General features: G+C 40.9%; 1 protein-coding gene across 3 annotated transcripts in view; it reads right to left on the minus strand.

Moving 5' to 3' along the window:
* The window catches only part of TDRD1 (tudor domain containing 1), a 63,608-nt gene that overhangs the window by 26,904 nt on the left and 15,948 nt on the right, over positions 1 to 20,756 (minus strand). The window contains exons 8-14 of one of the 3 annotated variants that reach the window (XM_075072551.1): positions 20,260 to 20,442; positions 19,162 to 19,305; positions 12,595 to 12,769; positions 9,816 to 9,902; positions 9,383 to 9,562; positions 3,327 to 3,434; positions 1,847 to 2,017 (exon numbers count right to left, since the gene is read on the minus strand). In XM_075072551.1, the coding sequence (XP_074928652.1) occupies positions 1,847 to 2,017; positions 3,327 to 3,434; positions 9,383 to 9,562; positions 9,816 to 9,902; positions 12,595 to 12,769; positions 19,162 to 19,305; positions 20,260 to 20,442 (1,048 nt within the window). The remainder of the gene's footprint in view (positions 1 to 1,846; positions 2,018 to 3,326; positions 3,435 to 9,382; positions 9,563 to 9,815; positions 9,903 to 12,594; positions 12,770 to 19,161; positions 19,306 to 20,259; positions 20,443 to 20,756) is intronic. The other 2 variants (XM_075072550.1, XM_075072549.1) reach the window with 2 other exon arrangements.

Here is a 20,756-nt window from a genome sequence, read left to right on the forward strand (position 1 = left end):
TAACATTGTCAATGGTTGAAATTACTTGCCATTTAAATATGCATCAAATCAACAGCAGCACATGCCAGTGATTTAATGTCGGGGTTACAAAATGCTGAAGGGAACTATTAAGGTAGTGTCTAGAGCAGTGGTTCTCAAACTTTTGTAGTGGTGACCCCTTTCACATACCAAGCCTTTGAATGTGAACACCCTTATAAATTAAAAACACTTTTTTGTATATTTAACACCATTATAAATGCTGGAGGTGAAGTTGGTTTTGGGGTGTAGGCTGACAGCTCATAACTCCCCATGTAATAACCTTGCAACCCCCTAAAGGGTCCTGACCCCCATTTTGAGAACCCCTGGTCTAGAGCCTAGAGATCCGAGCTCCATTGTTACATATGGTAAGTGCTCCCCCAACACATCTCAATACTGCAGAGAGAGAGAGAGAGATTTTTGTATTGCTTAACACAGCTTTAATGATGGAAACCCTTAAAAGAAAGGTTACTTAGTAATTGTATCTCTTAGAACTGACTGACCCATGTTCAACTGCTGTTCACATGGAACCCTTCTCCACTTAGGCCTGCAAAGTTCTCATTTGAATATTTAATTCAAGTAATTGTAGTTGTAGATTATTGCCAGTATAGATATACTTGTGTTTTGCAATACATTCTCAGTGCCAAGTAAGAACCCCCTAGAAAAGCAGTTGTCATTGGGCTTCAGGATGCAATGGCTGGACTCAGGCATATATTAAGATGGAATCTCCAACACTCTATGCGCTATTGGAATCTTCAGCACCACTTTCTACTTTGCTATTTCCCTGTGTTTTGTTTTAGATTTTCAGTGGTAATTCTAAAAAGTTAACATTAGACTTCCCACTGTATGGTGTCAGATGGCTCAGTGCCAACTGTTGGGTCAATTCAAGGCAAACATCTCCACGTTTCATGTGGTATTAGTCTACTCTGTTCTTCGTTCTCATCAGTGAACTGCTCCAGTTATAGGAATTGCACTGCAATACTGACACAAACAGTCAGATTCCAAAACATACACCTCTTGCAACACCAAAATATCTATTGCTGATTTCATCCAGTGTGATTTGCAGGGCAAGCTCCATATGCACGGATTCCGGCCCTAAAGGAACAAGCAATCCTTTAAGGTATTCTTCTTTTACAAAGCTTCAGAGCCTGAGCAGCATCTCAGCCTTATGCTTTAGACAGGATTAAACCGAATATTCCTTACTGGCAATGTTAAGAAAATGCTCTTAGGCTTCAAAAAAAACCACTGTGATCCAATGGAGCATCTGATCCAGAGTTTGGCAAAAAGTATCATTCAAGTGTTCTGTGCTGTCAAATTTAACAAAAAGTGGTTTCACTCAAATTGTCCAAGAAGAAATAGATGAGGTTTTGCAGATTACACTATCAGAATATTGCACTTTGAACAGCTGTGTCTCTGCCTCTTCAGTTCAAAGAAAGCACTGGCTCCAAGAAAGAATTGGTGCCTAAGAAAGTCATTGCAGCCAGTACCTCAACACATTAGAACCAAGGGCATATGCACAGTGTCCAAGTACATATTTGAGGACAGTACAGCTCTTACAGTATATTTTATTCCTTTTTACTAGATATTTTATGATGTACATCTGAAAGGAGTTTAGCTTTATGAATTTTAATGTTCCTGTTATCACTATGAAGTGCTAATTTGATTTTCTACAGGTAGATTTCCACATAAACCTCACCCTCTCTCCCTTCCTCCATCACACAGTAGCTGCACCTGGTCTTAAATTAGGCAAATTCTGAAAAAATTTCCCCCCAAATCTGTTTTGAACTTTATTTTTCATCCCATCTGCAATAGCTTGTAGTTCATTTCATACCTGCTAATGTACACTTTATAGCTTGCACTGGCAACTCCAATAATTTTGGAATCATAGGGCGAAGTCTAGCCACGTGGAGAACTTCAAAGTTACCATAATCTATGTAGCCCACTAAAGCAGTATCTTCAGAAGTATATGCTAGAACAGAGGCACGATACCACTGATTGTCTTCTGGAAGGAAAGATGCAGATACAAACATTCTGTGAATAATTAATTCCTAAGCACCAAAAGGATTTATTGGCAATACATTAATACAAAATGCAATGGCTCTGAACTATAATATTGTCCTGGGTTGAGTTAAACCTTGCTGAAACTGATAAGTATAAAAGCCACTCTTCATTCAAAATAAATATAAGAAAAAAATATAAGCTCCTTAATGGAGCTAGACAGCTGAAATAGATGATTCCACCCAAAACATGGGCACATCACTGCCCAAAACAAAGGCACACGTTAAGTCCCACCAGAAACAGAGCTATGTGGTCAGAGGGGTTTCACTGAGTAGTGCTTGATGGAGAGTCGTCTGTCAGAAACAGCAGAAAGATGACAGAAGCAGACAGAAAAGGCAACAAGAAAGCAAAGGAGATAGCCAGAAAAAGCACTAGGAGCATGGCCCTGAGAAGAAGCTAAGTTAGAACATTTTAGGGCTAAGTGCTAGCTGGAAAGGGGCTTAGGAAAGTGGGCAAATAACCATTTCCTGTTTAATTCCTACTGCACACAGGGAAACAGGACTTCAGTGCAATCCTGTTTATTGATAAAGAAATACCAGATCAATTTTTCATCCTCCTGGAAACAATCTGCAGGGCCAATCATTCAGGTCAAAAAAGGGATAACACAATTTAAACCTATTGCCAAGGCATTTGGAAACTTAAAGTGAGATATCAGCTAACTTTACTCCACTATCACAACTATGTTCAGGGAAACGGATGAGCAAAGACCAAGTCCCCCTGCCAATATCAAAGTAAACATTACTGGATGTTGCACTGCTTCTCTGTTCCCCATCTTCTTGTTTCTTGTATTATGTATCCCATACTGTTTCTGGACACAAGAAAAACTGTTTATCTAACACATCGGTAGTACTCTCTTCCTCCGGCCTAAGGGCTTTTCCCTCAAAGTCAGCTAGCAATTTCTTCAGGATTTCCCTACAAGCATTTCTACCCAAGAATTTAGCCAACGCTACGGTTTCCTTGGTGTATGTATGCTTTCCAGGCTCTTAATCACAGCTTGTGTCTGGTCACAAACACTGGTTACCATAGATGTGGCTGAAAATTCTGTGTTCACAGGTAAACTGGGTCCAAGTAAAATGATAAAAGTCCTGTCTACATACAGAAATATCTTTGAATTAAATACGTCTAAAAAAGTTTAATCAGTGCAACTCTCTAATGTAGACACTCAAATTACTTAAGAGTGCTTTATAGAGATTTAGTTTAATTGAGTAAGAAATTAAACATAACAGCGATTAGCCATTTAGAGCCTCCTTTACCTGTAAACTGGGCACAACAGACATCTCCAACAGCTGGACAGAAATTTGGGATAGTAGGGATTTTGTTACAGTATTCACCCAAGGATACTTGAAGTTCAGCAAGCTGGTCTGTTGACAATAAATGTTTTTGGAAAATACTCATTAACAAGACTTCTTTAAGCAAGCATTACAAGACAAACCCTTTTAACTCAAGGCATAAAATTAAGATTACTCTATTACATAAAAATCAGCGTTAGACTCCTTTTTTGTGTCAAGAGAAGGATTTTCCAAAAGCTTGAAAGAACAGAGGTTTCCTATAATCAATGGTATTCCTCCAGTGGACAAAAATCAACTTCTTTCTGTATAACTGGGTGGGATGGTTTTTCAGTCTCAGTGCTAGAACAGATTTGTCAAAAATTGTGACAGCAAAGGCACATCAGCTCTGTAAAAATCTAATTCAATGACAAACTTCATTAATGCACAGTTAAAGTTGGCTGCTGGTTCCTAGTGCCCTTCCAGGAGTTCAGTACAATTCAAACCTCTGAAAACCAAAGAATAAGCAATTAAGGGACAATTCTAACTGACCCCTGGAGCTGGCAATAGGCACTGGGAATTATCAGCATGTACTCCTGCTACATTCACTGTCAGGTATAGCATGATCAAAGGAAAGAGATGCATATGTACCTTGAGAGATCTAGTATGCCTCATTTCAGCAATGAGTTCTGTAGGCTGTGTCAATAGCGGTACAAAGGGATCTTCTTGCCAGGGGACTGGCAGAAGTAAGGTAGGATACAAGTGGTCTGTGGGTTTAATGCTGGCTAAGTGAAAGAACAGTGTTAAATACCATCCTGTACCTAATGGTGATGGGGTTGTAAAATTTAGCAGGTGTATGCTGTTTCTGTGGAGTAAACTATGTTTGAGTGAAGGTCAGGTGTAAGTAGCTCCTGTTCTGTACAGCTCACCTAACCATATGTTTTGCCTAAAGAGGTAGTGTTAGGGTAGGTGATCACTGTTGGACTGTCTATTCCCTAAATTCCTCTACAGATAGTGCTGAAGAGTGAGTGAGTGTTATGGATCTTATTGAGGCATTGCTCAAAGATTGGAGTTAAGGTTGGGCTGATGTGTATCTTAGACCTCTGAAAAGCAGGAAATAGAACAGAGTTCTGCTTGAAATACAGGCCAGGCCAGGCCTTCCCCCACCCTGTCAGCCTCCCACTCTGCACAGGAGTGATAGGAAATACAAACCTATAGTACATAAGTTTTCAGAGGTGTAAATCAGCATTACCTTCAGCACTCCTGCTCTTCCCCTCCCTCCCCCACTGATCCCAGCTCACATGGGAGGCAGCGAGACAGGCTCAGAGCCCGTGAGAGGAATAGGGCTCCACCAACTCCTAATCCCCCCAAATCATCCCACCCTAAATCTCTACACCTATTCCCTCCCCGATCTGCTTGCCCTCTCAACTCTCACAGCCCCAAGCACTGTATAGCAAATAATTTTATGTCATTTTCCCCGTCAGTCATTTGAGCCCCTTCTGAATTATCTGCTTTACTCGGATTATATTAAAAAACCCCACAACTCTTGACATAAGTGGATAGTAGCATCAGGTCTACAGAGCGCTAAGATTTCTGCCAAAAGGTAAGATTCAAACTTACAGTGCCTTGGTAAAACTCAGGTTTTGACAGCCACAGCACGTCCCCTTGAGCCACCAAGGGATATGTGAAACTTGATTGGGCGGAAACAGTTTTTCCTAGTCTTTGTGCACATGCACATTATAATGTGATGTGTGAGTGTTTAGCATATACCATCCTAGAGAACTACATGCATCCTTTAATAATGTTTTCAATACTGCTTCCTCAAAGGAGCTGTGGGTGCCACGCACTAGCTGTGCTAAAATGTCAAGCAACAGATTAGGTGGGGGATGATCCAAGCCCCAGGTGTGTGCGCAAAAATTTGGTAATTTGTGGACTACACGAAATGCTTGAGGGGTGGGGGGTTCCTCAGAAACCACTTGCTCAAATGACCCCAAATTTGAATCACTAACCCTACCCCACACTCCCGTAAGGCACAAGACAATCTAAGCACATCTGACAAAAACAGATTTTTAGAACACTACAATTCAACCTTAACTAAAGTAGAACTTGACTCCATCACAATACAACTTTGCACATCTGTTCTACAAAATCTTTTACTTAGGCTCTAGATGAGAGAATTCAAGGCTTTAAAGAATTTAGAGAGATTCAAGGACCCCTCATAAAACTGTACAATGCAATCTGCTTCCTTATGGTTTGCCATGTCTGGAACAAAAAGCATTTTTTTTTCCTCATTAAGGTAACCTTTGGTCTCAAATCACAGGATAGAGCTCTTCATTCTTTTGGTTCAACAACTGGGACATCAGAAAGGGATTTAATATAATGCAAGAAAGTCTTATGAGCTTCAAATTGAGGAAGTCTGGTATATTTTTGATTGTCTTCTGGGAGACTTGTCCCTGACCAGCCATCACCAAGACAGGAAATCTTTAAGATTCTCCACTTCTGAAATTTATTAAACTTATCAGTGGTAGCTGCTAACTTCCAGAAGCTCCTTCCCAAACGAAAGGCAAAGTTAAGTATCGGAATTACATGTTTCCAGTAGAATCAGGTATTTTTGTGCTACGGACAAGATCTATGAAATCCAAGAATTTCTTCAGAGCACCAGCTAAATGACTAATCATGGCACCTTCATCTTGAATCTCTGGAGATGACAAAAGTCTAACTATCAGGTCCAAGACTTCAGAGACGAAAACAAGAGGAAAAAAACAAAAAACACTGTTCTGTTTTGGTATGTACATGCCTGAACACAACATATCACAGAAAGCCAATCTTCACAAGAATGATGAATTCTATTCAGTGATCTAGAGGATGAATTCCTGTTAGAAAATTCCCAGCCAGCTCTAGTATATATTTTTCAATCAAAATTATTCTTCAACACAAAATAGTTTTTGTAAAATCAAAATTGTAAAATGAGAAAATTTTGATTTACTAAATGTTTTGATTTTTCCATTGGGAAAACTGAAAAGTTCAGCTACTTACCCTATAGTAACTGGCTCTCCAAATGTGTTGTCCACACAGATTCCACTTTTGATACACAAGTGCCTTACATGCACGAGAGAGAGAGAGAGAGAGAGAGAGATCAGAAAATGGTGGGGAAAGGACAGTAGGAAACTGGAGAATCCTCACGTGCATTCTTGCCCAGGGGACTATTCCAGTGCAGGACATGATCATCCCTACAACACTCAGAGTGCCTACCCATGTCCTCTGGTACCTCCTAAGGAGGGCTAATTGCTGAATTTATCTTGTCTCATTTTTCAGCTGACAAAGATTTTGTGAGCCTGTGTGTCTATCAACACATCAAGATTAATTAGGTGCTGAGAAGGCTAAAGAGGATTTATTTTTGAAACTTTTCAATAAACCCATGCTGTTGCAACATTTGGATTTTTGTCTGAGCCGCCAAAATTGCCCCCCCACCCGCCGCGAGGAGGCTCTGACTAGAATAATGTCCAGGAAAGGGTAGATCTGTATCCTGTTCTGCCTGAGAAAAGCCACCAGAATGAGGACTTTTGTGAGATATAGATGACTGTCTGAAAGGCAGCATTTTGTATATAAAACAATGGATCCCACGAACGAAGCACTGAAATCTCCTGTGTACTTGGTGAACTTGCATATGAAGTTAGGCCTCCTTCAAACTGATTGCTGTAAGGTAATCCCTCTGTCAGATCGCCACCACTATGGACTTTCAGATCTCCATCTTGATTCTGGCCCTTCTTATGGACTTGTTCAGTTTTAGTCCAACAATACTCTGTCCTTCTTGGATCTCCTGGATACAAAACCAAGACTGAGTAGTGTTCAGAGAACATCTCCACCTTGGTAATTATCTTGCCAATCTGCAGAAGATGATTTATGGCCTTTACAATATTTTGCCTTGTCTGTGGATTTAAGGATACTGGAGAAGGAAGAAAATGAAGATTCAGAATATTTGAAAATTCTATGATGTACTCTTGTCAAAACAAATCCAGGATCCATCAGTCCCATATGGAGAAAGATCATTGGTCTTTGAATTTTAATAGTCTCCCCCAAGTTGTTGCTCGTTGGAATTCTCCAGACGTAGTCAGTCATTGTTTTTAAGTGTTGGAATTTGCACTGCAGGAAGACAGATATTTACCCTTTCAAGGCTTAGATTTGCTGTAATCTTACCTTCCATGTTTTCTTGGCTACTGAAAGTAAGATTCACACCCATAATAAGGTCAGCTATCCCTTTCCCCAGATTTGAAGTAAGGAGGGTTCTGTAAGATTTTCTTTGATTAACTTGAGGATTCTAGCATCCCCTTGTCTCGAATAGCTCTCCAAATAAGCCACCTCCTGAATATTTTGAAGACACTAATGTGATTCTGCCTTGTATATTGCCTTTTCAGGCTCAAACAGGGATGCCATCTGGTCACCATGCTGGAGGCCGTGGCATGTGCTGAATAAGCAAAGCATCCCTGGTTTCATTGGTTATGAAGGCTGAAGACATTGAGATTTTCTTTAACTCCAAACCTAACCAAAAAAATTTAACCCCCTTTTTATTGGGGGGGGCGGGGGCAGTCTGGCTGCCAAACTGTCAGTCCAGGCCAGGACTGCCCTTGCACAACATAAGAAGCGCTCAGAAAGGAAGATGCAGCCTCAAACATAAGGAACAATGGTATTTCCATTCTGCAATTGTTGGGTTCTTTCAGGAAAAAAATCCCCTTGCGTTAGGACAGCAGCATCTGAGACTAGTGCTGAAATTGCTCTGACACTTTGGAAAGAGAAAATCTCCTTTGCTACAGTGTTTGTTGTAGAATTTTTTGATGTACCTGGATACTCTCAGGTTTTGACAGTTTCTCTGTCCCAGGATGCTGTCTTTTGATGTGTCCGTCTCTAGTGGCCAAAGATCAGAGGGGTAGCCGTGTTAGTCTGGATCTGTAAAAGCAGCAGAGAATCCTGTGGTACCTTATAGACTAACAGACGTTTTGGAGCATGAGCTCTCGTGGGTGAATACCCACTTCGTCAGATGCATGACGAAGCATGTCCTAGTGGCCGAAGGACTCTCCATTTTGACTCCATCCTTCAAGACATTCGCAGGCTGGCTGTCAAACTCCCTGCTAGTGGGGAACTAGCTCCTGGGTCAGAATAAGGCCACCAGACAATTTCCAACCCAGAGGATGAGGCAGCTGCAAAACAAAGCACAAACTTATTGTAGGGATGCAGAACAGGCGTAGCCTTGGTCTCCTGTCTGGACCTTTCTCCATCATTCTCAAGGCCTGTTACTTGAGAAGTTGGGAGTGGCGCTGTATGAGACAAACTACATCTTCACATTTTGGGTTTTGTTTTCCCATTCTCTCTTGCAGCAGGTGCTGGATTCCACTTCCCTGCCAGTAGCTACTGGAGGCAGAACAAACCCAAAACTGAGGAAAGGGGGTCTCTGGAAAGTGGGGGCTAGTCTCTTGTCTGCCATCCAATCAGCTTTGATTCTGTAGCAGTAGGGGGCACACAGGCAATGACCCATACTGACAATCTGTGGATTTAGCTGAGAGAGAGAACGGGGGCATTAAGAACTTAAACTGCAACTGCTATAAGGAACTATTGCACCATAAATATTAGTTTAGAATCAGTTCAGCATTAAACAACATATTTTGGGTCAGTTCAACAAATCAAAAAAAAAAAAAAAAAAAAAGCTTCTTCTGTACAAGCAAGGCAGAAAAAATAATTCTGTCAAGTGGCCACACAAGAAAGCTAAACTCTGTGCCACAGGATACTGCTGTTTTCAGCCTCCTCCACTCTCATAGGATCCACTGATTCCTCACCAGGTATTGTAGGCTTCAAGTTGCATTCTGGGGGAATAAACTAGGAGCCCTAACTCAATTTCCCCTCCTTCTGGTCTCATTTTTTTCCCTTGGGACCTTCAAATGCTTTTTGTTAAAAAGAAAATAGTATATATAAATAGTAATTTACCATTTTTGCATAAACGATTATGTTAACACTTTTACCTCAGAATGACCTGTATGAATATATTCACTTACGACCATTATGCATCTGTTGACAGAAAAAGTCTTCTGGCGTTTGAATATGGGCAACTACACCAGAAAATGTATCTCCCACGGATACAGAAACAACCTTTATGGCTAAATCGCTATTCTGAACCAGTTCATCTTCAGCTGTTTTTTCTCTTTCTCCCTCAGAATCCTTTTGTAACACAGTACCTGAGGAAATACGAACATAATAGGAGAAGCTATTTTACTCAGTGAATATTCTAATAAGAAAACACACCACAGTCAACAGTGAACTGAAGCTAGTTCCACTGTCCAACATCTTAAGTACCAGTTTGAAACAGAGGGCAACCTAACTTCACCATTATCTCCACACCATCCAAAATGGGGGGGGGGGGAGGGGGGGAAAAAGATATCATTCCCAAATTTCAGATCAATCTGTCAAAAGCCTGACTGGTTTACTCACCTGTATCTGGGTTAATTTTCTTAGTTTCTTTCCTCTTTGGACTCAATTCATGCCCCATTTCGAGAAGTATTTTATCTAGGTATTTCCCTAAAACACATATTTATGAAAATTGAAGTAATTTAACATACAAAGGCAGTCTCAGACTAGTTTTTTAAATCAAGTTTTCTGAATGCACTCTCTAAACTACTAACCCTGGAAAACCTGACCTAGAATATGTCTATTTTACTTGTTGGTCAAGCATCTAGCATGCCGTGGATGTTGAACAACATTTTTATATAGATATATACACATACAAGTCTCTGAGTAGTATGACTACTCAGAAGCTTCCTAAAAATACCCATTTCTCAAATATTATTGCCTTGCTAATTTCACTTCACCAAAATATCTATAACAATCATTACTGAATTTGTTATGCCAGGACTCTATAGTTAAGGGAGGATTCAGCTTCTCCAGATCCCCAAACTTACAGCACACTGAGTACAGAATGAGGTCTGAGAATTTACAAGTAAATCTATTAGCTTATGAGTTAATTAAAAACTGGGTCCTTTAAGATCTTCAGTGTCTGACAGTCTCTTCTCTCTGTCCCAAATGAGTAGAACACCACAAATACTTCAAACTCTCCAATAGACAAAATTAATTTTATCTCATGCACAACCTATATTTGAAGAAGTTGGGTTATAATTAAGCTAAGTTATAAACAATCGTATCTGTTATGATTATACAGGCTACTGCCAGGCTCAGATAACTTAAGTGGGGCCACTGTAATTCAATCAGCATTCTTCCTTTATAGCTAACAATTCTATTTGCTATTCTTACTCAATAGCATGCAGGAAACTATCTGCATGTCAAGAGTTCTCATTGGTAAGTTAGCTGGCTCAAATATCACTACTCTTTAAAGGCTCTGGAGGTGCAGGCATAGTATGGACATCAGTCACTAAAAGACTAGATCGATGGGGCCAACCTGAGCCTGAGAACGAGTCAGAATTTACCAATGTACATTGCCAAAGAGCCAAGTAATGTGTCAGCAGGCCCCCATCAGCTCCCCCGCATCCACTCCCAGCACCTCCCTCCCACTGACAGCTCCGCTGATCAGCACCTCCTCATCCCTGCACCTCCTGATCAGCTGTTTCATGGCGTGCAGGAGGCTCAGAGGGGAAAGAGCGAGGGCATGACAGGTTCAGGGGAGGGGGCGGGAAGGGGTGGAGTGGCAGCAGGGCCTATGGCAGAGCTGGGTTGTGGCTGTGGCAGAGCTAGGGGTTGAACAGTGAGTAACCCCCACTCCTCAGCACATTGGAAAGTTGGAGCCTGTAGCTCCAGTCCCGGAATCAGTGCCCAAACAAGAAGCCGCATATTAGCTTCTGAATAACCTCCTCATGTGGCTCCAGAGCCACAGGTTGGCCACCACTGGACTAGATGGTGCCACTGCCTTAACTTCATGGCATACCAGCACAGCACTGCACACCAAAGCAGCAGCACAATAGGTACCCTAAAAGAGCAGATACAATAGACCTGAGTTCTCTCTGCCTCCCCTCTTCACATAGCACTGGTTTCACAAAGAGCTCTCAAAACTAATAAATTAATTGCAAACCTAGGTCCAGATCCACTAGTATATCTCAGCTGTTATACAAATGCAAGGCTGGGTTTATAGCCGCTTAATTGGCCAATACACTCAGGCTGCTTCATGCTACCCTTCTCTACTGAGGACTATGTCCTTAACAGGTAAAGATTTAAGGTTGGTATTATGTCTTCAAATAATTAGAAATATCATATAGTAGCATTTGGGGGGGGGTTCTTGTTTAGTTTTTATGTTATTTAGTTTAGTATGTAATCTTAAATTTTTAAAAAATAAGGAGTCTCCCAGGAGGGGGGAATAAAAATCTCTTAGAAGCTGGGTTTAAGGTTGAGAGTAGGTACCAATAATTTAAGGATTTTTAAAAAAAAAAAAAAGTTTTCAAACTATGCATTAAAAACTCAGGAAATTCAAAGTTAAGGTAATAAAAGAAATCCAAAAATGTTAAGCTAAGCAATGCAGAGTTTAGAGATTCAAACAACCTTAAGTCTGCCCTGTAGCGAAGGCTTGAGGGGAAAAATAAAATATGTCTTTGAGAATCCATTTAATGTATACTAGGACTACAAAAACTAAGACACATTAGTCACAGCCATATTATTACTATATAACATCACTACAGGGCAGAGTTACAGTTGTTCCTGGAAAAGGCAACTACCTCAAAGTAAACAGCATGAAAAATTTTTTACTATTACAGTAAGAAAAAAAACGTAAGGAAATAACCCCAAGTCACTACATGCCAGTATACAAGAGCGCTATAAAGACTAACATCATATGGGAAGAAAATTAACTAGATCATTTAGAAAGTCTGGATAATAAAAAAAAAGTTCACTATTGAAACATTTAAGTTTATAAAGGTAGTCAAAGCATGAGACTAAGCCAATCAAGACACAAAACTTCTGAAAACAAAGATCTCTATTGCAGCAATTCAGATTTCTAAAACTAGAAAACTAAACATTTTAGTGCGAGATCTCATTTCTGTAGAGCGCTTTAAGGCAGTGTTTCCCAAACTTGGGATGCCGCTTTTTTAAGGAAAGCCCCTGGTGGGACGGGACGGTTTGTTTGTTTACCTGCTGCGTCCACTGGGAGCTGCAATCAGCCGAACCTAAACAAGCGGCATCCCAAGTTTGGGAAACACTGCTTTAAGGGAACAGAAATGAGAATCACAGACAATTTTGAAGATATTTCCCTGAACAATCAAACCTATCTTACCAGAACCTGGCAGGACAACATCTACAGCGAAACAAGTCGTCATCTCCTCCTGTAATAGGTCAACAATAGTCATCGAACAGCACTGTCCCATGAGCAGAGGGGTAATAATGCTAACATAATCTTTGTTCCATCCTCCTTGTTTTGGAGCAACATTAGCAACACAACACTTAATGGCCTGAAAGACAGGACCAGAAAGAATACATTTTTTAAGAAAATAAAATTAGAGCTTGCAAAATCTTTGGTTTTTATTTTTGTTTTTGCACTCAAGTCAATGAAGTCCATATTAACGATTCAAGCTGTTTACATAAGGTACTACGGTTACAGGGGAACTAAGCGACAATATATTGTAATTCTTTTTCCTGTTCTTTCCCTGCCTCTACTGTTATCCTCATTCATTGTGCCATACACATTGTGCCAGACCCTACAATAAGTACAGACGTGTCTTCAAGACTTAGTGTGCACACCAGAAGTGGAGTATATATGGACATGTAACCCATGTAAAAGACTGCCCTTGAGCCTCCCCTTCTCCTCCATCCTTCAGTTCTTTCACAGACACAGAATCCAGGTGCTATAGAACTTCATAGGAGAAGAAGGGATGGCAGTGGAACAACATCTCAAAGGGCTAGTTACTGTAGAGCACGTAACTGTTCTCTCTACATGACTGTCAATATGTATTCCACTTTTGGTGACTAACAAGCAGTGACCTAGTATAAAGGAGGTGGGTGCTCAGAAAGTCTACTTAAAGGCTGAAGGACAGGTCTGCTAAAGTGGGTTTCAGATCTTGATGCTCCAACTAGGCTGTGTAACATGATAACGTGTAAACATGTGGACTGATTCCAGAGTAGTCACTCTGAGGATTTCAGATAGGTATGCATCTCAGGGAAGCCTGAGTTCCAATCGAGTTGTCTCTTACCTGCATGGGTGGATCTGATCTTGTTAGTTCATAGCATACCATAGTACAATTAGATAGCCACACATTTAGCTTTTGGGTAAATCTTGCCTGAACTTTCATCCTATCTGCGAATGCTACAAATAGTCTCAAGGAGTCTGAAAGGCTTGATCCTGTCAAGGTAAAATGAAAGAGCCCTACAAACACCAAATGTGTACTTTCTAGCTTCTCTTTGTAGTGGTCCTTAAAAAAAAACAACAACAAAAAACAGGCAAATAAATCATCTGATTTAAATGGAAGGCTACCACTGAGGGAAAAAAATGTAGCATGAGGCCTTAGGGTACTGTAAGATGGAAAAGACATAAGAGTCTGAATTTCAAACTTTTGAGTTGATGTTATAGCCACTTCAGTTATGTCTGCACAGCAGCTAGCAGGTGCAAATCCTTTCACATGCAAGCTCTACTCAAGTTAGCATGCTAAAAATAGCAGTGTGGCTGTGTTGGCACAGGTGCTGGTTTGGGCTAGCTGCCAGAGTACATATTCATGGGGTCGTGGATTGTATGCGGGCAGCTGGCCTAAGTCACCTCCCAGGTTGCCACAGTCACACTGGGTTTTTACACCTCCTAGCTACTATGTAGACATATAAGGTCCTCTTCAGAGATGTGAGCAAAAATGACCATGATAAGAGGGACTCAACAAGGAAAACCCATTAACCCAGCTAAGACTACACTGGGATCTCAGGAAGGAAAAGGCTCTGGGACTGGGGGAAAATAAGAATCTTAAGGAACCTAGCTACTGTGGGGAAGGGGAATATGGTGTGACTCTCGGGTGAGGGGATGGTGAGCTGATATTGCTCAGTGTACTCCCGTTGAACAGACTGATAGCCCTAAGATAGTTAGTGAGAGTGCATCGTCCACAATGGCAAGAATAGAAGTCTTTAGAGGACATAAATGGCATTGCTCTGCCCAAACAAGGCATCTTTTCCACTTGGCTGCTTATATTAGTCTAGTAGAGTCTTTTCTGAACTAGTATGCTCTGATCTCTTTAGAGCAGCTTCTCTCCGTGATGATTAGCAAGCCAGCCTCCACCCCATCAAGCACAGCAAAGCTGGCTCCAGATGTAGAAAGCGTCCTTCATTCTGGGAGATTAAAATAGTTAAAAGATGAGGATATCTGTGGCTGAGTGGACAAGTTCATGGAGGTCCCAATACCGGAACTGACTGTGCTGGTTTTAATATGATCATTGCCGCTGAATCCTACCATGTGGTTTCTGAAAACCCTGGGTATTAATGGTATCAGTAGATAAGCCTAGATTATTCCTGAAGTCCACAAGTTAAGGGAAGCATTTGTCAGATAACCTGGCTCAGACCCTCTTCTTTGAGCAAAACAGCTGACAATCTTTGAGGCGAATAGATGTACAGTCAGGTGACCCCACTTACAGAAACATGTTCTGGATGACAGAGTCCATGACAGTCCATCTGTGGTTTGCTTGTGAACTGTCTGTGGAGATGGTCCTAGGACATTTTATAATTCTGGCAGAAGCAGAGCTACCGAAATGATTTGGTGACAAACGCACCGGTTCTAAAAACAGTTTCCTGGTGAAGAGGAAATGATCATGTTCCTCCCTGTCTTACAAAACATTACTACTTTGCTGTTGTATTGAGTGCTGTGACCTGGACTGTCAAACCTCACAGAGTGGGAAGGGATAGCTGTGAATGCTAGACCAACAGCTCTGATTTCTGATCCATATAATAAGATTCCAGCATTTTAACTCTGAAGCCTACGTCTTGAGTCAGCATGAAGTGATGAACAGCGACAGCATACCTGAGGGCTTTTTGTTTAGAATATCATAAGGTGCAATCATTACTGGGATTCACTGTCTATTACCATCTACTTTAAGTTCTCAGTCATTTTTGGCTTTTTTAAAAACAAAACAAAACAAAACACAGCTTTATGAATGACAATTGTATGACAGGATAGGTTATCAGCAAGTATATTTATATGAAGGTGAGTCTCACGGGAAATCCAGAGGTCTTGGGTCTGAAGATGTCCAGGGGAGTTCCCCACCCGAACACGGAAGCATGTGTCATGAGTCTCTTGGTAGAAAGCTATGGGCAAAACATTACTCCCCCCTTGCACATCTGGAAAGGGTGCTTCCAAAAGAAAGACAGACAGAAAGAAGTGGCCTTTGTATTTAGGGGTGCATATTTTGTCATCCCTGTGAAAAACTGCCCAAACGTGGCCAAGTTTTAAGTCTGGGGGGGGAGGGGGGAGGGGAGAAGAGTCACAGCTCCTCATACATGTCCAGAAGAAACTTCAGATTTTTGCAGCTAAAATCCCCACAATTTCATCCACATTGGGTATGCTCAACAGGGTTGATGAACCACATGGGTATCAATATGATGCCAAGAGATGGAATTTGTTTTCCTAGTTTGCTTTTTAAAAATCTGGGAAATTACACACACACAGCCATTTTAAAAGAACATTAAGGTTGCAAAGTCAAGTGCCCAAAAGAAAGGAAACACCAGAATTAAAGGTGGCTTTTGCAATTTTAATTTAGTCCTATTGTATATATGTACTATAACAGTCCTTATTTATGATCATATACCATTTTGCCTCACAGGATTCTTTCTTCATTCAATGCACAGAGTGGACCTGCTCTAAGGATACAGAGCTGCATAATAAAGGAGACTGTCTTGTCCATGATACCATCTCTGTGCAGAAGACCCAGGAGCTCTGGGCAAAGACTGACTGATGTCTCCTGGTTCCATGACACTGTGGAAGTCAGTCTCCGCGTCTTGTCACAGCTTTCCTTAAATTAGCTCCAAAGGCTGGGATGCCAGCAGCGAACCACACACAGAAGAAATCTGGCACAAGGATAGAAGAGGCATAGCTAAAACCCAGCGCTTCATGGGCAAGTCAGAATTGCCTCGATTTTCAGGAAGAGAACCAGCCCAAATGTCATGGACATGGGAGAGGACAAGGTCCAAAATACAGCTTAAATAGCTCATGGTGTTTATGTTAGGTAAGAAGAGAATTTTTTTTATTGCTGTCATTCTTTACCTAATTGCTGGGAAGTTTACAGCTGGCATTGAAATCATTTACAGAATGGATGGAAAGCTGTTCAGGCTTAGCAGGCTGAAAGCCAAGAGTAAGATTTCTACAACATCTGTTGTGGAACTTCAGTATGCTGATGACAATGCAATCTTTCCCCCACTCTGAGAAAGATCTTCAAACTAACTTGAATGTGATTGCCGATGCTTACGCATGTCTTAGTTTCACTCTTAATATCAAGAAGACTAAATTACTCTATCAGTCCTCTCCAAATGAGGTATTACATGCCTCATCTATCAAAAAAAAAAAAAATCAATGGAGTAGCACTGGAGAATGTTGATCACTTTCCCTACCTTGGAAGTGATCTTTCATCCCAGACAGATATTGATGCAGAAACTCAACATTGCCTGAGCTGTGCCAGTGTAGCTTTTTCTCATTTACGGCACAGGGTTTTTGAAGATCACGACATTCGAACAGACACCAAGCTTCTTGTTTATCAAGCCATTATTCTCCCAACCCTGCTGTATGGTCTGAAAATTGGACAACCGATAGACACCTCTTGAAAGTCCTTGAGAGGCACCATCAACGCTGCCTTCGTAAGATCCAAAAGATCAAATGGGAAGAGGGGTGCACCAATATTAGTGTTCTGGAAGAGGCAAAGACCACCAGCATCAAGGCAATGGTCATCCATCAGCAATTCCACTGGACTGGTCACATTGTCCAGATGACAGACCATCACCTCCCAAAACAGGTCCTTTTCTCTCAGCTGAAAGAAGGAAACGGTAACATGGGTGGACAACGGAAGCGTTATAAGGACTCGCTGGAGGAAAACCTAAAAAAAAAGTGTAATATTGACATTGACACTTGGGAGACACTTGCCAGGATCATTTAAAATGGAGTGAAGTCCTACGTGATGGTCCCCTGCATTTTGAACTTGCTCACCGACAAGCTGAACAGGAAAAGAGATGCAGGAGGAAGGAGAGACTGGCTCTCAGTCATGGTCAACAGCCTCCTGCTGAGCCTGAAAGCATCTGCCCTCATTGTAATAGAACTTGTGGTTCAACGATTGGCCTTATTAGCCACCTGAGGGCCCATAACTCCCATGGAAAATGATCATACTCAGTAATGATTGACTGTCCATCATATGTTAGGTGTATGGGGACATAGCACCGGTCTGAGATCTTAGTATAAATTTTCAAGTGAAAATGAATTTGGTGGACTCATTCCAGATAGCAAATTAACATTTGTCCAAACACTACAGCACCAAGCAGCCTAAAATGATTAGCAATCTGTAAAGGTTCAAAGAAAAAATATTTCACGAACGCTTCAGCATTAGGTGAGATGTGTGGGTGACAGTATGTTAGATGATGGGTAAATTAGCTGGTGTTATTTGAGCTTTAACAAGCACTGCTTGGAGAAGGTTCTACTCTCTAGTCTGCTCTGGGTGGCACATCTTCCATGAGTGGAAATATGCAGAGGCCAAAATTCTTTAATAATTTTTGACAAATTTTCAATTACTACATTTACTTACTCATGCTAACACTTTCAACACTTGCCTATTTTTCTATCACAAGCTTCACAAAACCAAAACTTTGAATTACTAATAGTAATTAATCATTAGTAGGCATACAATTCTGTCATGGTGGTCACCATTGTCATGGAACCCAGGAATTCTGCCATTTACTTCAACTCCACCATGAAAGCTCACCACCATCACAGAACCACGAATTATGACATTTGTCCTGCTGCCATGCATTGACACCTCATTAGTTCACTTTGATCTAGTCTTCTTTGAATGCCACCGCCCCCAGTAATCTCCCCCCAACTCACTCAATCCCATTATCCCTCAACCCCCTCGATCCCTGACCCCACTCTGGGCCCAGTCCCCCCCACCCCAGCTTGTCACCGGAGGAAGAGTGATCAGGATGAAATGCAGTGGGTTTAAGCTGATCTCTGCAGAGCAACTGTCCAGAGCCGTGCTTTTCCTGCTAGGACGAAGGGGTTTCTCCAGACTAGGCCCTTGGAGACTGGGACCTGCCAAGTGAAGCACCAAGTGCGCGTAGCAGGTCTCAGCAACCAGCTAGGGAGGGCGATAGGAAAAAGGGGGAGAAATTGAGGTCCAGGGGACCTATAAGGAGGAAGAAAATGGGAGCTGCCTCCACAGGGAACCCAGCCCTGCCCTTCTAGGAGCTCTATATTGAGTGGAAGAGAGGACAGGGTATCCCTCTCCCCCGCATTCACGCACTGATTAAGTTAAGTTAAGTTTCAAAGAGGAAACAGATTAGATCAAATTGAACCAACTAATTGTTAATCAGTGATTGAATTTTCAAAACAAGCTAACTGCTAATGCATGGCAGCTAGGTGCACAAGGTTGCCATGATCATATGGTGAAGTCACCTATTTTTTACTGTAGCTATGCTATGAATTATGTGTAATTGTACCATGACAACATCATATCCCTAATCACTATAAAAGGAATGATACCAAACTACCCTTGCAATATTATCTTTTTACAAAATGTTGTAGTAACTGCAATTATAGCATGCCACTAGAAACAGTGAGTTCATTTTAAATACAACTTTTGCTCACCCAACTAGCTTTTAGAAGTTAAAAAGAAATACTCACACAGGGAGGAAACAGTTCAATGTCTTTGTGGAGTGGTTTAATCCAATCTAGTGGAGCATTTTCTCCATTGCCATAATCGATATATAACACTTGTGCTTTCTTCTGCAAGATATCCACCTTTTTTACCAGTACTCTGTTCCAGGTCTACACGTGAACAAATGATATTCTGGATGTAAACACACAACTACGCACTCATTATATTCTCCACAAAAGGAATCAGTTCAGGAATTACTTTTATTCCACCACGTTGGCAACAAACTAAAAAATATTGATCAGTTCTGAAGTAACTCAACTGAACAAAAGACTCATCATATAGCAATAGTTTTAGGAAAAGGCCATCTGAAAAAGAATTAGTTCTGTCACTAAGACAAGGTTCATTTCAAAGCAAAAAAAAAAAAAACCATTTAGGATTCACAGCAAGTCTGTGCCAAAGAAATTTCCATCTCCTTCCCCCAAGACAGACATCACGTATCATTACAATGTTTCTAACAGCTTAAGAGTCTGGTAGCATTAAGAGAAAGAAGAAGGAGGAGGAAAGAAGAAAGTGCAGAAGATGACAAAGGGGAGGAATAAGTTGTTTCACTAACAAAAAACTGCTGTCAGGCAAGTCAGGCCATACACCAGGTAAGACTCAGAAGTAAATGGGGAAGGTCAAATGACCTGCACAAAGGTTAAAAAAATTGAGGTATAGCTCTTATTTGCAGGTTGTCCCCTTGTACCAACAGCAAAATAGTCCATCCTGGTAAGTATTTTGACTTGCTTAGGGTCTGTTTAAAAATAAAGAAAGAAAGAAAGTTTAAAAAATTACATGAAAATGATCTGCTCTTGGACAAAGAAAACTCTCTCAAAAGACAAGAATTTCTACAAAGCGGGAATTCAGAATGTGCAAGAGTACAGTATAAGCTACACCCACTTTCCAAATGCTACAACAGATTCATCACTCGATGCAAGTGCTGATAACAATGGGAGTTACATGCAACACAAAACAGAATATATAAAACTGAGTGAACACACAATTTAAAAGGTATTTAAAACATTTAGATATTTACAGTACATTCTTTTAAAATGTTTATCAGGCCCCAAATAAAAGAAAGTTACCTGATCCAGAGAATATTTTGCAACACAAACTTCCCCTTTGATAGGAATATATTCCTCTTGGTTAACAATATTTGCATAACAATCTTTCAGTTTCACAGTAAGTTTGCTGATACGTTCTAAAACTTCTGAAGAATAGACCTGTACGTAAAATTCACCTGGGTTCCTGAATTCTGTGACTGTACCCTAAAAAGAAAAGCCATACTACTGAAGTATCTAAGTATCTAACAGTAATACTTATCAATAACTTACCATGTTTACTATTTAATGGACACATGAAGAGTGTCTATATACTATAAATATTCTGTATCAGTTAGTTAGAGCTGATAGATGTATACTACCGATGCCAGGAATACCCAATTCTAGAATACCACCCACACCCCTACAGATGGAACAACTCTTAAAAAGATGGGCCAGGATTGCTATCCACATTTCACAGGTGAGGAAACAGGCATACAGTGGTGAAGTGACTTGTCCGAGAAATAGATATGAACAACACC

This window comes from Chelonoidis abingdonii, chromosome 15, assembly GCF_003597395.2.
Source record: "Chelonoidis abingdonii isolate Lonesome George chromosome 15, CheloAbing_2.0, whole genome shotgun sequence".
Taxonomy (NCBI): domain Eukaryota; kingdom Metazoa; phylum Chordata; order Testudines; family Testudinidae; genus Chelonoidis; species Chelonoidis abingdonii.